General features: G+C 43.4%; 1 protein-coding gene across 1 annotated transcript; it reads right to left on the reverse strand.

Moving 5' to 3' along the window:
- Nucleotides 1-11477: 11477 nt before the first annotated feature.
- LOC121277807 (interleukin-8-like) lies at nucleotides 11478-15314 on the reverse strand. Its single transcript, XM_041187456.1, has 4 exons — nucleotides 15173-15314; nucleotides 13785-13920; nucleotides 13571-13654; nucleotides 11478-12206 (listed from the first exon to the last, which is right to left on the reverse strand). Exons 1-4 carry the CDS (start codon nucleotides 15234-15236, stop codon nucleotides 12182-12184), a joined length of 309 nt encoding a protein of 102 aa, XP_041043390.1. The 5' UTR covers nucleotides 15237-15314; the 3' UTR covers nucleotides 11478-12181.
- Between the last annotated feature and the right edge of the window lie 1291 nt (nucleotides 15315-16605).

A 16605-nucleotide genomic window follows, 5' to 3' on the forward strand; every position in this document is an offset into this window, starting at 1 on the left:
CCTGATCAGTAATGTGACAGATAATTCCAAATATATTTTATAAGCATATCATTATCTCACCAAAATCATTTAATGGCATTTATTTAATGTAGCTTTTAACATCTAATATATGTCAAAAGTTCAATGATTTTGAAGGAAATGATTCAATTGTGCCAATGTGTCATATTGGATTCAGCAATTTGATGAACAGTGGAATCATTGTAATGATTGTCATCAAATTGTTAAACATTTCAATCCCATTATTTGTAACACAAGAGCCTAAAATTTCCCCAGAATGTTCTGTGTAACAATGGAATGAGAGTGCTAGAGTGTCAATTTTTAGTGAGGAACCTGACACCGATTTCTGACATAAAAACAAAAAACTGCGGATGCTGGAAATCCAAAACGAAAACAAAATTACCTGGAAAAACTCAGCATGTCTGGCAGCATCAGCGGAGAAGAACAAAGTTGATGTTTCGTGTCCTCATGACCCTTCAACAGAACACCGATTTCTGACAGATGAATGATAAAATATTGGTATGCACAAGTTTCCTCGATCTTCTGCAGCACTTTCTTGATATTTCTGCCAAAGGCCTTTCTGCTCATAACTCATGAACAAAACTTTGCTGCTGTGCAAACAGGCAGCTCATCCAGGTTTCCTGCATGTACACCAGTTAAACACTGGCCTAAATTTTTGCTCACATATGTAAGCACTGCATGACCAAAGTCATCTACCATCAGCCTAACTGAGGAGTTTCAGACTCTGAAGAACACCCAGATTTCTATCACTTTCTGTATGAAAAAAAAAACAGGTTTGAGGTTCTTGCTGCCTGAATGGATGAAAGTGGGGGCTGCAGGGTGGATGAGTGAACTGACCATGGTACCGTGGTATAGGAAATCATTCATGTGTGGGGAGTTGATAGGAATGTAGTGTTAGTAAGGGACAGTATAGTCAGGGGGTTAGACACAGTTCTCTGCAGCTGAAAGCATGAGTCCAGTTTGCTCTTTTGCCTGCCCAGGGCCAGGGCTTGAGATTTTTCTATGGGCTGGTTAGGAACGTGCAATGGGAGTGGGGGGTAGGATCCAGTTCTTTCAGTCCATGTAGTTACCAGCGACACAGATAGGACTAAGAAGGAGGTCCTGCTTAGAGAGATGAACAGCTAGGGGCTAAATTAAAAAGCAAAACCTCAAGGGAAAAACTCAGCAGCTCTGGCAGCATTTGCAGAGAGAGAAACAGAGTTAATGTTTCCAGTCCAATATCATTCTTCTTTGGAACTGCTGCAGGGTGACCAAGGCTGGGAAATGAATGTACAAGGGTATTCAACATTTAGGAAGGAGAGGCAAAAAGGAAAAGGCAGTGGGGTAGCGCTATTATTAAAGAATGAGAACTGTACATTAGTGAGAGAGGATCTTAGATTGAAGGATGAAGATGTAGGATCAGTTTGGGTGGAGCTAAGAAACAGCAAGGGGCAGCAAAGATTGGTGGGAGTTGTTTAAAGGCCAACAAGCTGTAGTGGTGATGTAGAGCATGGTATAAATCAGGAAATTAGAGGTGCAAGATTAGAGTAACAAAAGTAATACAGTAATCATGTGGGAATTCAATCTACATATGGACTGGGTAAACCTAATTAGCACTAATGCTGTGAAGGATATATTCTTGGAACATATGCAAAATGGTCTTCCAGAACAGTATGTTGAGGAACCAAATAGAGAATGGGCTCTTTTAGATCTGGTATTGTGCAATGAGAAAGGGCTAATAAATAATCTCAAAGGAATAGAGGCTTGAGGGAAGAGTGACCATAATATGCAAGAATTTTACATGAAGTTTGAAAGTGATGTCGTTCAATCTGAAGCTAGAGTCTTAAAACTGCACAAATGAAACTATGAAGGTATGAGGGCGAATTGGCTGTGGTGAATTTGGAATTTACGTTAAAAGGTATGATGGTAGACAGGCAACATGGGGAGGAATCATCCCAGATTGAAACTAAATGCAGTGATTGGGAGTTAAAACAATGTTTTACCCATTGGCCGCAATGGTTGTTTTTCATGCCGTTTCGTATCAAACCTGCTGTGTTAATTATGCATTACTGGGAAACACGCCGTTTCCATGGTGAGTGGACACTCGTTTGCCCGCCATACCATCACCTCGCCGCTTCATTATCACCTCATCAATGACGTCTCCCTCAAGCACCCTTTAGATGCATTGGGGGCTCGCTGTGACATTGTCTACCCATGCTCTGGCTGCAGGATGGGCAGTAACATCACCAATCCAGCTTGGGAGGCAGTGGCAGCGGTGGTCAGAGCCAACGCTCTGCAAAAGAGGACAGCCACTCAGTTGCCGCAGGGGGATGAATGATCTCCTCTGTTCCGCCAGGTTACATCACTTTTCTCATCACTCTCAACTCACACACCCACAAACCCATCAATCCTTACACTCCCTCTCTATTCATGTAGGACAAGCTGGCACACAACAAGAGAGAGAGGCCACAGACCGGTGGAGGAATGCCTGAAGTCAAGGCCCTCACGGACTTTGAAAACAGAGCCGCCCAGCTGGCCAGTGAGGATCTGGACTGGTTCTGTGCTGATGGTGAGGTCGGTGCTGCTCTACCAAGTGAGGGTCCAGCAGTGCAACATCCATCAGACAACCATGTTGCAAGTGATGTGTCCTGTTTCACAGGCCACTGCCATGCACTAATGATATCCCCTTGCTTTCACAGGCACATCAGGGAAACAGCCAATGCATTCCATGACCCAAGGCCTCAAATCAAGCCCTGAAGAAACCTCTGAAGAGGAATCTGAAGGCGCCCTCATTGAAGTCCTGTCACAGCGCTCACCCACATCCTCCACCAGCGCAGAGACACACACCTTGGTGAGATCTAGCCTCAGAGTAACCTTGAGATCACAACCTGGTGAGCACATCACACTTTCTGATCCACAGCAGGCTGCAGCAGGGACTTTCCAGGTTTCCCACACTCCAAGGACTGCTGGAGGCCAAAACACTGCTGAATCCGAGTCAGATAAAGAGCCTCTGGTCTCGGTCATGTCACAGTTGCTGGAGCTGCAAATGCAAGCTCGGGAACATCAGGTGGGGATGTCCGCTGCACACCTCAGATTGCACGGCACGATGAAGGATTCTGTCCACCTTCACCCTGGAGTGATGGTGCCGGCATTGCAACGCACCGAGATCTACCATGGTAGCACAGCGGCTGCCATGGAGACCTTGGTACAGGACGTCACTCCTGCGCCATCTCAACTCCATTGCTGACTCCATAGTTGGCTTCTAACAGTGAGTCCACGAGAGGGGTGTGGGGCAGCTCGATCTCACTCCAGCTACCCCTTCTCCTCAAGGAGTCAGCAAGGCACCCGTGGGCACCCATAGGGAGGACGATCAGCAGGTGTAACCCCCGGGACCATCCATCCAGGTGACTCTGGGAGAATATCTTCTCCCCATGGCTCCAGCTCCAAAGCCCAATGAGGGTGCTACTGCCACACAGCAGGACCCCGAATGCAGGCCTGCCCTGCCTTGCTCCCAGCCTGCCGCTGCACCTGACAGCCCCAGGGTCACCTGCCCTGACTCCTGCTGTAGTTCGCCACCCCCTGCCCCCCGACCAAAATCCCCACCTGCTGGCGGCCATTAAAGATCTAGTTCGTCGAGTCAGGAAATCATCTGAACCTGCAAAACTGACCTGGGGACGAATATCTGGGCCTATGTGTCTGTCTTCACAGAGGAATAGACAGGGTGGGTGGGGGGGAGCCCAAAGAGGGAGGAGGAGCCCAGAGAGAGAGGAGGAACCAGAAAGAAAGCAGGAACCTGGAATGAGCTGGAGCACAGAGACAGGGCAGGGGCACAGTGAGAAAGCAAGAGCAGAGAGCGAGCAGGAATCCTGAGAGGGAGCAGGAAGCCAGGCAGAGAGGAGGAGTCCAGAGAGAATGCAGGACTCCAGAGAGAGTTCAGGAGTCCAGAGAGTGAGAGGAAGTGAAAGAGAGAGAGCAGGAGTCTGGAGAGACCGAGAGCAGGAGCACAGAGTGAGCACGGGCTCAGAAAAGGCAGGAACCCAGAGAGAGTGAGAGAAAAAGCAGGAGCCCTGAGAGAGACCAGGAGCTCAGAAACAGAGATAGAGCACAGAGAGGAAGGAGGAGCTGTAAGCAGGAGACCAGAGAGAGAGAGAGCAAGGGCTCATAGAGAGCAATAGTCCCGAGAGAGCAGCAGGCTGGAGAGTTCAAGAGCTAGGAGAGGCTGGAGCACTGAGAAGGCGGAAGCCCGCAGAGAACAGAGCATTGAGGAAACAAATTGAGCAGCATCCCAAATTGAGCACAAACACAGATTGAGTAGGAAAAGAGATGTGGTGGGGAAGAGAGCACACCCCTAGCCGGTGCTCACCATATACTCTTGACCATGGCTCCCTGGGAGGTTGCTTACATTGGCCACCCATAGGATGGTTCAGTGCTGCTCCTCAGTACCTGGTGTCCTTGGACCCATATGAGGCCTTTACAAATGCAGAAGGGTCTATGTGTGAGTGGTGGAAACAGAACAGTAGCGAACGGTATTGGGTCACTTATCACGCTAATTACACGGCTTCACCAGCCTCTGCCATCTTGGGTGGGCATCTGAAGTGACCAATTGACAACTTTTGGAGATTAGGGTCCTGCTACACTTCACTAATGTCCTTTAAGGAACGAAATATACTGTCCTTGTCTGGTCTGGCCTACATAATTCTCCAGACCCACAGCAATGTGGCCGACCCTTAACTGCCCTCAAAAATGGACTAACAAGTCACTCAATTCAAGGGCAATTAGGGTTGGGCAGCAAATGATGGCCCATGAAAGATTATAGAAGAATACAATTTTGAGGTTAATGTGTATCAGTGTTGAACAGGCTATCACAAAATAGATTTTTTTTTAAACTTTGAATTTTGTGAGAGCTGGAGGAGAAGGAATGTTGTTCCTCAGTCCAGAAAAAGAACTTTGGTTTACTGCCAGTCCGTGCAAGGCCCAACCCAGCATTCCTTTTCCCCCTGACATCCACTTGAAACGAAGAGAAATAAAATGCTTTAACAAAGCTGATCAAATCATTGTCCTGCCTAAAGTTTATAGATTACAACACCAGAATGTTTCAAGAATCATCACTCCACACCTTGTGACCCTGGTAGACGTGGGAATATTTCAGACTTCCTCCTTCAAAGCAATCACATAAATTTCCAGTGGCCTTGGTAATTGTGGCTAAATTTATCTGAGAATCTATAAAAATCATGCCTCTGCACAAAATCTGCTCAAGACCTACATATACAGCTCTGCTTCACCTGATGACTCAATCCTCTCTGCCACTCCTCCTTGCTAACAAAACAACAAAAGAACATAAGAAATAAGAACAGGAGTACACCATTCGGCACCTCAAGCCTGCTCCACCATTAAATAAGATCATGGCTGACCTTCTTGTGTTTTGATTTCCACATTCCCATCTAACCCTGATAACCTTTGATTCCCTTGCCTAACACGAGTCTATCTACCTCTGCCTTAAAAATATTCAATGACCCTGACTCCACCAGCTTCTGAGGCAGAGAGTTCCAAAGTCGCACAACCCTCTGAGAGAAAAAAATCCTCCTCATCTCTGTCCAAAAAGGGCGACCCCTAATTTTAAAACAGTGCCCCCTAGTTCTGGACTCACCCACAAGAGGAAACACCCTTTTGACATCCACCTTGTCAAAGCCGTTCAGAATCAGAATGTATACTTCAATCAAATCACCCCTCACTCTTGTAAACTCCAGTGGAAACAAATGGAAACCTTTCCTCATAAGACAACCCACTCATTCCAGGTATCAGTCTAGTAAACCTCCTCTGAACCACCTCCAGTGCATTCACATCCGTCCTTAAATAAGGAGCCCAAAACGCCATTTGACGGATCTTTGCCCAGTTAAAGTTGTCTGCCAGCCCGCCCCCAGCAAACGGAAGGTAAAATTCACACTATTCTTGCCACAACCTACTACAGTTTTCTTATGATCTGTTTATTGAAGATTGTTTGAATGCTCCAAGTTGTGAAACTTTCCTGAGTTTCCAATCACTGGAATATTGAAAACAAAACGAATAATGACACACTAAATAGTGTAGAAAATTACCATTGTCGCATCTGATGGGGGTTCCAGGTGGTGGACAACCAGCTTATGTTAGTTAGGGAGAAGTTCAAAATACTTGCTCAGCAGAGCAGAACAGGCACATTGACTGCGTGTGGGGAAATTTGGTTTGGCACAACGGAGGAAAATTTGGTGTTGTGGATGGCCCACCCATTACACAGCTGGCTGAATTTTCACTGAGCTGTCGCCGGTTTATACCCGTTGAACGTTCAAATCAATTGCAGGCAGTGGAGTCTCACACACCCCAAGTATTTGCAATAGGGTGAGTTTGCACATGGTTTCTCTCAACTGTTTGGCACAAGATTGGCAGAAACTTTGAAGGTACAGATTGTGGATGACACTATGGAAAGGATTCCACACATAAATGGATCATTGGTACTGCCTGACGTCGACAGAGGAGGAAATGATGTCAATTTGCTCCCCTGGAAACAATACATTTGCAAGATGATGGGATAAAGAAAAAATCAAGACAAGACTGAGTTCAAAAAAATACATATGGAACAAGGTGGAAGCAACTGTTATGATGTAAAACTCTCCCACAGGTAGAGGAGACCATATTGTGAGCAGCAAAAACTCAACTGAATGATGTACAATTAAATTGCTGTTTCACTTAGAAGGATTTCCTGGTAACCATGAGCTTTAATTTACAGATCAGGCTGCCATCTGGGGCATTGTCAAAACTCTTGCTAAAATCCAAATAGACAACATCAAACATGCTTCCCTTGCTGATCCTCCTGTTAATTCCTCAAAAAATTCAATCATGTTAGTCAGACATGAAACTCCCTTTACAAAACCTGGATCAATCTGTGCCTTTCTATGGGATTTAAACCATCTATCAGAATTTTTTTCCAATCAGTTGCCCACCACCAAAGTTATGCTGACTGGCCTTTAGTTACTTGGACTATCCCTTCTTTCTTTTTTAAACAACAGCTCAATGTTGGTTATCCTCCAGTCTTCTGACAACACACCCATGTCCAAAGAGGATTAGAAAGTAAAGATTAGTCAGTGATCATCATTGTAGTACTTTGGTCAGAATTGATAAATAATGTTGAAGGCAAGGCTGTTGTTAAACTTTATCTTTTATTGAATATTGTACTAGGTATAATACAAGGCTTAGCATGAGGCTGCATATAGAACTATCTCTGGATACGTTGTTGTTATGTGATTTTACATCACTGATGCTGTGGACTGCCTATTTACATATTTCTTCCTTTGCTTCCCTTGACTGTCTGGGAAACATTTCATCTGGGCCTGGGGATCTATCCACTTTCAAAGACATTAAACCCCTTAATGTTTCCTCCCTCACTGTGGCCCAGATTATTGCACCCGGGTCGGGTGCACAGAGACAGGGGAATTTCCGGCTTCGCAAACCCAACCTTTAAAAATGGTGATCCACATGTTGGATTTTCAGTGCAGTGGAGGGGGTTGGGGGTGGTGGGGACAATGTGAACTGGGTTAGATGTCAAGGCGGGTGACATGGTAAGAACTGAGGAGGATGCTGACTGCAGAGGCAGGCTGGCTGAAGGTATTCAGCAGGGATTGGCAGTGTGTCCAAATTTTAAAAATAAAGATTAAAACATGAAACAGGGCTTTCAGCCCTCACCCCTCTCACCCATCCGCACCCCGACACTTCCCATGCATTACCAGTGCCAACCCATGCCAACTCATGCCCCCCACCAACTCCCCCTTAACCCCTCATACCCTCCATGCTAGCCTATGCCCCTCCACCCAACCCCAATGGTCTGTTAAAGTCCTTATGCCAACATAGTACAAATTCAGGCCAAGCCATCCCCCTACTGACCGAACGGAAAGGTAATGTTTTGCTTTTATACCTGCCAAGCCAATTATTTTTTCACCATTGATTCATGAAATGGGGGCATGGCTGGCTAGGCCAACATTTATTGCCGTCCTTAATTGCCTTTGAGAAGGTCATTGTTTGCTGCCTTCTTGAACCAAAGAGCAGCTTAGTTCCCCCAAAGGTGCCCTGGGACAAGATCCAAAAGGGTATCTTCCCTCTCCAAAGGGCTGCCACTTATTCCTGTAACTGGGACCACATGTCTAAAGTGCTTCATTGACTAAAGTGTCTTAGGATATCCTGAAGTCATGGAAGGTTCTATGGAGATGTAAGTTCACGTTATTAATTTGCTTGTAGACCTTTAACAATTAATTCATGACTCTGAAATCAATCGGTGGTTTAATTGTATCAATAAAGTTTTGAATTGCAACAAGAAATGAAAGAATCCCAGCACAACACATATGTTTGATGGTATTTGTTGGGCCTAAGAATTCAAGCCCTGTTTCTAGTCTGTTTCTAAATAGGAGGTCACCTGTGAAGTTACCATTTACCTTCTTGTCTAGTTTAACCCAACCTTTTGGTGAGTCTTAGGTTGTTGGGTCTATGTACAATATGAATGGGAATCTTGGATTGACCCGAGAGTGGACATTTGAGAATTAAATATATACGGACATATGACAATACGAAATAAGAGCAGAAATAGGCCATTTGACCGTTTGAGCCTGCGCCACCATTCAATAAGATCAAAGCTTATCTGTTTATGTTTCGAGTTCCACTTTCTCACCCACCCCCTGTAACCTTTGATTCCCTTGCCTAACAAGAATCTATCTACCTCTGCCTTAAAAATATTCAGTGACCCTGCTTCCATCACCTTCCAAAGTCCCTCAGCCCTCTGAGCAAAGGATTTCTCCTCATCTCTGTCCTATAAGAGCGCCCCGCGACTCCCCACCCTCCAGAATTTTGAAACACTGTCCAGTAGTTCTGGACTCACACACAAGACGAAACACATCCACATCCACATCCACCTTCTCGAGACTGTTCAGGCTCTTGTTTACTTCAATCAAGTCACCCATTACTCTTCTTAACTCAAGTGGAAACAAGCCAAGGTCATTCAACCTATCCTCATAAAACAAGATGCTCATTCCAGGTATTAATCTAGTAAACCTGCTCTGAGCTGCCTCCAACGCATTTACATTCTTCCTTAAATAAGGAGACCAAAACTGCACACGGTATTGGAAATGCAGTCTCACAGATTCCCTGTTTAACTGAAGCATAACATCCTTAGTTTTATGTTCAATTCCTTTCATAATAGAGGACAGCATTCCATTAGCCGTCTTCATTACATGCTATACCTGCAGGCTAACCTTTTCTGACTCATGCCCAAGAACACCTAGCTCCCTCTGCAGCTCTGAATCCTGCAGTTGTTCTCCATTTAAGTAACACTCTGCTTTTATATTCTTCCTGCCAAAGTGAACAACTTCACATTTTCCCACATGATACTCCATCTGCCAGATTTTTGCCCACTCAACTTATTTCCATCTACAAACTCCTTATGTGTTCTTCCCAACAAACTTTCCTATGTATCTTTGTGTCGTCTGCAAATTTAGCTGCCATACGTTCACTCCCATCACTTAAGCCATTGATGTAAATTGTAAAAAGTTGAGGCCCCAGCACAGACTCCTGCGGGATTCCACTCGGCACATTCTGCCAATCAGACAAAGACCCATTTCTGCGTACTGTAATCTGCCAGCTAGCCAATTTTCTATCCAGGTTAGTATGTTACCCACTACACCATGAAATCTTATTTTCTTCAATACCCTTCGATGTGGCACACTATCTAATGCTTTCTGGATATCCAAGTACAGTACATCAACAGGCTCCACTCTACACACCGCAAATGTCACTCCTTCGAAGAACTCTAATACATTGTTAAACATGTTTTCCCTTTCAGAAAACCATACTGACTCTTCCTACTGTCCTTAAGATTTTCTAAGTGCCCAGCTATAACCTCTTTAATGATCAATCCAACAGAACCCACACAACAGGGGCAGCATTTTCCGTCCGACGGGGGTTTGTGCGGGAACAGACGCAAGCGGGCAAGTTCCCGATCAGCACCCTGGATCGGGGGAGGGGGTGGGGGGGGGTGGGGGGTGAAGGGGGCACTGCCATTTTACGGGGGCTGGCCAATTAGGGCTTGCCCAGCGTGACATCCACCCGGAAGTGCTGTGCGCTCCCTCTGCGGGCGGGGGGTGCTCCCTGAGCAGGGAGTCCGCTCTTTCCTTCATGTGTGTGAAAGAGTGCAGCGATCTCCCTGAGGAAATATGCTGCCTCGGGGAGATCAGTGTTACTTTAAAAAACATAATTAAAGAGGGAAAGACATTTAAGGACATGTCCCCTCAGGTGAAGCTGTCACATGAGCTGGGACATTTATTAAAAATTGTTTATGAAATTTTAAATCTTACATGAAACCTCATCCCGCCGATGGATAAGGCTTCATGCATTTTCCAAAGGCCACCTGGCCTCCTCGCCTGGCCCATTAAATTCAGTAATTAACTTTCTAATGTCCATAATAAGCCGTTGGCAGTTCAGCGGGTGCGCAGCTAACTCAGCTGTGCGTCCGACAAACTGCAAAACTAACTAACACGGGGTGACACCAAGATGCATGCCCGACGTCACCCTGCGTCATGTTACGCATTGGCGAGTGGGCCCTGTCCCCACACGCTGATCTGAAAATGATGCTCCAGACGTCAATTGGCCTATAGTTTCCTGTTTTCTGCTTCCCTCCCTTTTTGAATAGAGGCATTATATTTGCTACTTTCCAGTCTGATGGAGCCTTTCCAGAATCTAGGGATTTAAAGTTTACGGATGAGGAATAGATTGGAAAGAATGATGAAGTTAGAAGGATAATTCATGTGAGTTAGGCTAACATACTGTGACCTTGCGTTTGTGCAGAACTTTTCATTATTACAGAATATCCTAAAACATTTTAGCCAATGAATTACTTTACAGGTATAGTCTGTGTTGCAATGTAGGGATATGTGGCAGCCAAAATGGACCCAGCTTCCCACGAATAAAGATGTGGCATTTGACCAAACACCTTGGGTGGAATTTCATGGACACATCGCCATGGGGGAAGGGTGGAACATGTCGTGAGCCATTCAAAACTCCATTGACTTCGATGGAATGAGAAGATTCTGCTAGTGAGAAGAGCAGTAGAATTCCAACCCAATTTTAGACTGAGGGACTTATACTGGCCAGGGAACCAGAGAGCTCCTCTGGTCTCCCTTGATTACTGCCATGTGATTTTGCATGTCCACATGAGAGGGAAGACATGGCCCTGGTTTAACATCTTATCAGAAAGAAGGCACTCCTGTCAGTGCAACACTTCCTCAGTGCTGTATCAAAGTATCAGCCCACAATATGCTCATATTTGTAGAATGGGGTTTGAGCCCATGATTCAGTGCTGGGAGTGCTACCATTGAGCTAAGAATTGCCGACTAACATTCCATTGTCTACTCATTTCAGTTAAGCTCAATGATTTAAACGGAGACCAAAAATTGATATTGTAAAACACATTTAGAAAATAATACTTGCTTTATTTAAATAAAAATGTCTTATCAATTTATAATAAATATAAATTACAGATTATTTCCTCACACACATTTTCATGTTAACAAAATTACCAAGTGCTTTCATGGCAAAACATAAATACATAGGGAATTAAACTTTTTTAAGACCGCATAAATATCAATGAGAATAAATAAATTACAACTCAAATAAATTACAATAAAAATCAAAATTACAATACTGACAAAATGCCACGTCAAAATTGTGAGCTTCATTTCCAGTGAGTAACTACACTCTGACACGTTAATCTGGCAGCAAGTGTATGCCGATTTGAAAACAGGGTCAAAGTTGTACCGTCTACACAGTCCAGTTATTTAACTGCAGTGGCAGAATTTTGCCCTTGGTGTGCGGGCTTGGTGGGGGCAGGTGGGGGCGTTTGGGAAGCCGACCACACCCACGATCAGGCCCAGAAACCATTTCACGCTGGCCGGCCAATTAAAGGGATAATAAAAATGTAATGGTAAATGTAATGAAACATGTCCCCTCATGTGATTGTACATACATTGCTTTACATCAGTCAGACAGTCTCGCGATGTTACAAGTTTACGACAGGGTTGAACATGATGGTTAAAACTCAGTAAATGTTGGAGTTAGTACAGAGTCTCATTGTGGATAGGTGTCACCTTCTTGGTACTCAGCCATTGAGGTCCTCCTACTGAGCGTCATCAGTCTTGGAACTACAAAATATACAGAAACAAATAAAAATTACTCTTAATATTGCAGGAATGTGTAATAAAAATATTCAGGGAAGAAATTGATTTCACAAACTCATGTCTTAAATATTGTTTCATACACAATTGCTCCAGAACATAAGAACAGTCAGTTCCGCCATTCCACGTGATTGCGACTTATCTGTATCTTAACTATAACTGCATGTCCTGACCTCATCTCCTGTTATGTTCTTGTCTCACAAAAAAGATCAATTTCAGATTTAATCATGAATTGAATTAGCATCTACTGCTCTTTGGGTAGGAGAATACCACCTTCTATGCAACAAAATGTTTCCAAACTTCTCTCTTGGCTCAGCCCTGATTTTATACTACATCCCTTGTTGTAGCGCTCCCAATTGAGAAGAAAAGTTTATTTATCTACTCCATCTATTCCTTTCAAATTCCTAAAAATCTTAATCAATTTACCCTTGAACTTTTCTATTTCAGGGAATACAAGCCCAGTTTCTGTAATCGCTTCTCATAATCAAACCCTTGGAGCTCAGGTGCCACAGCATAATGAACAAAATGTTCACCAGTTTGTCATTTTTTTGAAAGAATATCACCCTTTCTCCTGTTAAAACCTTTGAGTGAGAGCAGCAATAGACATTTATAACTGGTGATAATTGCGCAGGTTTACTGCTCTTTCAAATCAAACAACGTAAGATGCAATGAAACTCTGTGCTAGCTTTTAACAATATTCGGCATTAAACCAGTTCCCCAGTGTACATAACCTAATGGGACAGGGTGTGTGAGAAATGGATCAGTATTACATTCATACCACAGAAGATATACTGCTAAAGTTACAGTATACATTGCCACCTAAGTCTTTCTTTTTGAGGTATTCATGAAATACTTGAGGAAGGTCTCACTGGGATTTAAAGTGAAAAGTCCTGTCATCATTGATATTTCTCTCCCTCAACGCTATGCAGAAATAATAGTTTGAATTAAGTTACAGCTTGCCCAATAGAATATGGGTAAGCACTGCAATTTGTCCATTTCAGGTTCTCTAGATCCAAGGTCCTCCCACGGTTAACTACAATTTTATCAATAGCTTGTCAACTCAGTGATATAGATTTTCATCTTTACCACATGGACCGTACCTGGTGGAGTAATCACCAGCTTTTTATGGAATCCACCAAATTTTCATTCTCCAAAATCAAATAGGTTCTCTAATATGCAGTCAATCTGCTCTTCTGGATTACTACCCAGACAGAGAAGATAAACCCCTACCTCACATATTCATTGCCTTTATTCCCATTGCAGGCCTTGCGACTTTTTGGAGAGCTAAGATAGATCTATTGTTTTATTGCAAGCTAGCATCTGAAACTTACCGTTTGGTCATCAGCTCAATGATTTTCTTCACCCAAATGGCTTCAGGATTCAGACACACTGGAGAACCATTTTTAAGGATTGCACTGAAAGAAGTGAAATATGACAATTATTTAAAGTTCTGCTGCCTACTTACAATAAAATTATCATTACAAATTATGTAAGCATTATTCACGTACACGGTATGTTTTTCCATAATCAGTTATTAAAACTTACATGATTTCAACATTTGAACAGTGTGGGCCACTTGGAATAATTTCAACATTCTCCATGTGTTTTGGATGGATGAATTTGGAAATTGTATTAATGCATTGACAGCGCAAGCTCACTCCTGCGTGTCTGAGAGATGCAGCTATGGAAAGAACAGGTTACAGAAAGTCAGTATTTATAACTTTAATTTGAAATGTCTTTTTCATATAGATGCATAGATAGTCTTAGACAAAGCGATAGCTGACTACTGGTAGCAGACACCCTAAAAAATTCTCTCTACTGAAACAAGGGTGCCAGCCAAAGATTAGACCTCTCAGGCTATAAGTACTCGCTTGGCAAATTTCAGGACTATATTAGACGCTCTTACAGGTTAGCACATTTGACCTCTCCTGTAAGTGGACCCTCACAATGAATTATTAAATTTCACTCTTAATGTCTGGATTTCTAATAGCATACTCTGGTGGTTAGGGCTCCCATGTTATATAAATTAGATACCATGACCCTCACATTTGTTTTTCTCCAATTGTCCAAAAGCTGGAATGATTAGCAGTTGTACTGAGTGAAAGCAAGATACAGTTAGTAAACTGCTCTATTTCTAAGTTAGTAAAATGCTGAGTTACACCTATAGAAAATCTTGCTGACTTCAACTGAACTCCAGCCTGGTAAATAATAAAAATAAAATCCTGCCTAACCACTGGCTAAAATTGAGTTATTTTTCTTGAAACCTTTTAAGCCGAAGGCAACGTTTTTTCTTAAAGGAGCATTGTTTCCTTTTCTGCCTTACTCAACACCCTTGGTTAAAAACGCCCTTCAACATAAGCTTACCTCTGCTTTTGATCTTGGTGCACATTGTAATTTGGGGTCATTCACTCGCCTATTCCTTGTCCACTGTCCAGGTCAGAAGAGCTGCTAATTAATTTGTCTAAGGCTGCCAGATCCTAATGGTTTGAGAATGAACCGCATTGTCTCAACACAGTGTTTAACAGGTGATGCTGGCAGGGCAAGATTTATTTGGAATCACCAATTTCCTTAAAAGGTGGTAGTGGGCTAATCTTGAACCACTGCAGCCTTTGTGATGATGGTGTTTCCAAAATGCAGCAATTGTGGCTGGATCACTCAGTAACAATAAAAAATCACAAATCTATCCCTGAACACTTTAGAACACATTTCTGAAGTTACAAACGATAGAACTGATTCCTAAAAGTTAGCCTGTGCAGTCTATGATTAACAAATAATTGTTTCATAATACTCACTGACAACTACAATTTCAAATGTGAATCTTAATCAGTATTACTTGCATTTACCTATAACTCTACTAGTTATATAAATGTTTTCAAACAGATTCTAGGTTCTGTATAATTGCTGTGCAACTATGAAGTCAGATTAGCTCTTACCTTGGGTGGAAGCCACATAAAGTGCAAAGAGAGTCAAGACGGCGAGATTAACTTTGCTGTTCATTGTCTTTTGCTTGTATGATGGTCTTAATGTTCTCCTTGTTGTTGTGCTCTGTGGCTGAATTTCGTATCTAACTTCTCGTTGTCCTGTTTCTCTATTTATAACCAGAGTACTGTTACTCAAGACATGAGATGATGTCAGCAGGAATTTCCCAGGAAGTTGCGAAATACAAACATACCAATATTGAAGATGAAAAAGCTTAAAACGAGCCCATGCATGTAAGCTATATCACTTTAAAACTTAAGAAAAAAAGCTATAAATGGATTATTTGAAAAATTATTCGCAGAAGAAATCTATTTCCTCCAGGATTCTTTAATGTTATATTCAAATGAAGTTATGTTTAAAGCAAATAAATTAATATTTAATTGTTATTGAGCTATTGATATTTGTTTCTGCCAAATTTAGTCATCAGACCCAGTGGTGAGCAAACACTGGCAGCTGGTGGTGGAAAATTACTGAGGTATTTTGTGAATGAAATCAGCAACACAAGCTGGACACATTCATATGATATTCCTCTTTCCACGAGTTAACATATTTCTTTTAATTATGTTAAAAGCTCCACCAAAGATATGAGCTCGATGTTAAAAATTTTCCAGGGCCATTGGCGACAGGCTGGGAGGCAGGAAAGAGGGCAAATGGTGCAGAAAGGCTTTGGGAGCAGAGTGCCCGCCACCTTCCTGCTGCCATGCCATTTTGTAATAGCAGAAATGGTGGCAGAGAGTCCAGCCACCTGGAGTTCAATGAAGTGGCCAATCTAGAGCCTCTTCTTGCCTGAGCTCGCATTTTATCAGTGGCTTATTTATGGATTATTATAATTACTGCTGCATTTGGGGGAACTGCCTAGATAAACTTTGCTGGCTTCCCAGCAGGCACCAGTGATTGATTCCCACATTTTTGGGCATTCCATGGCCCACGGTGGTCCTCCCTCCCCTGACAGCAATGGCTGTCCCCATGGTAACAACACTGCCAGCCGTCAGTGACGCCTGCCATGGGGCACAGTCAGGTAGGTCCCAGCAGCCCCAGACTCCAGTTGCTGGTCTTTGAGGGCATACTGCCATCGATGTGCCCTCATCCTCCAGCTGCAGCTTCAGCAAGGGCCAATGTTAGCGTTGGACCTGCTGAGCTGCGAGCCATCTGATTAGGCTGGCAGCTCCTGGGGTGGGATCTCCATCGTTAATAGGATGGCAACTCCAGCAGCAGCCACCTAATGGCAGCCACTGGCAAAATGTGATCCAGGGTCCTGCCAGCCCCACCAAAGCAGGGTCGTTCCTCCAGCTTTCGGCCTTGTCCAGTGGGACTGTGCCACCTCCATAAATAACAATGTAGCTCGAATGTGTTACTCATTCATGTTGTCTCCTTGAGAGGTGTGTGT

Source organism: Carcharodon carcharias, chromosome 1 (assembly GCF_017639515.1).
Source record: "Carcharodon carcharias isolate sCarCar2 chromosome 1, sCarCar2.pri, whole genome shotgun sequence".
Lineage (NCBI taxonomy): Eukaryota > Metazoa > Chordata > Chondrichthyes > Lamniformes > Lamnidae > Carcharodon > Carcharodon carcharias.

Coding starts and splice junctions, on each gene's coding strand:
- LOC121277807 (XM_041187456.1), bottom strand. CDS start 15,236: ATGAACAGCAAAGTTAATCTCGCCGTCTTGACTCTCTTTGCACTTTAT. Junction 13,921..15,172: donor TTATGTGGCTTCCACCCAAG/GTAAGAGCTAAT, acceptor TTCTTTCCATAG/CTGCATCTCTCAGACACGCA. Junction 13,655..13,784: donor TGTTCAAATGTTGAAATCAT/GTAAGTTTTAAT, acceptor CACTTCTTTCAG/TGCAATCCTTAAAAATGGTT.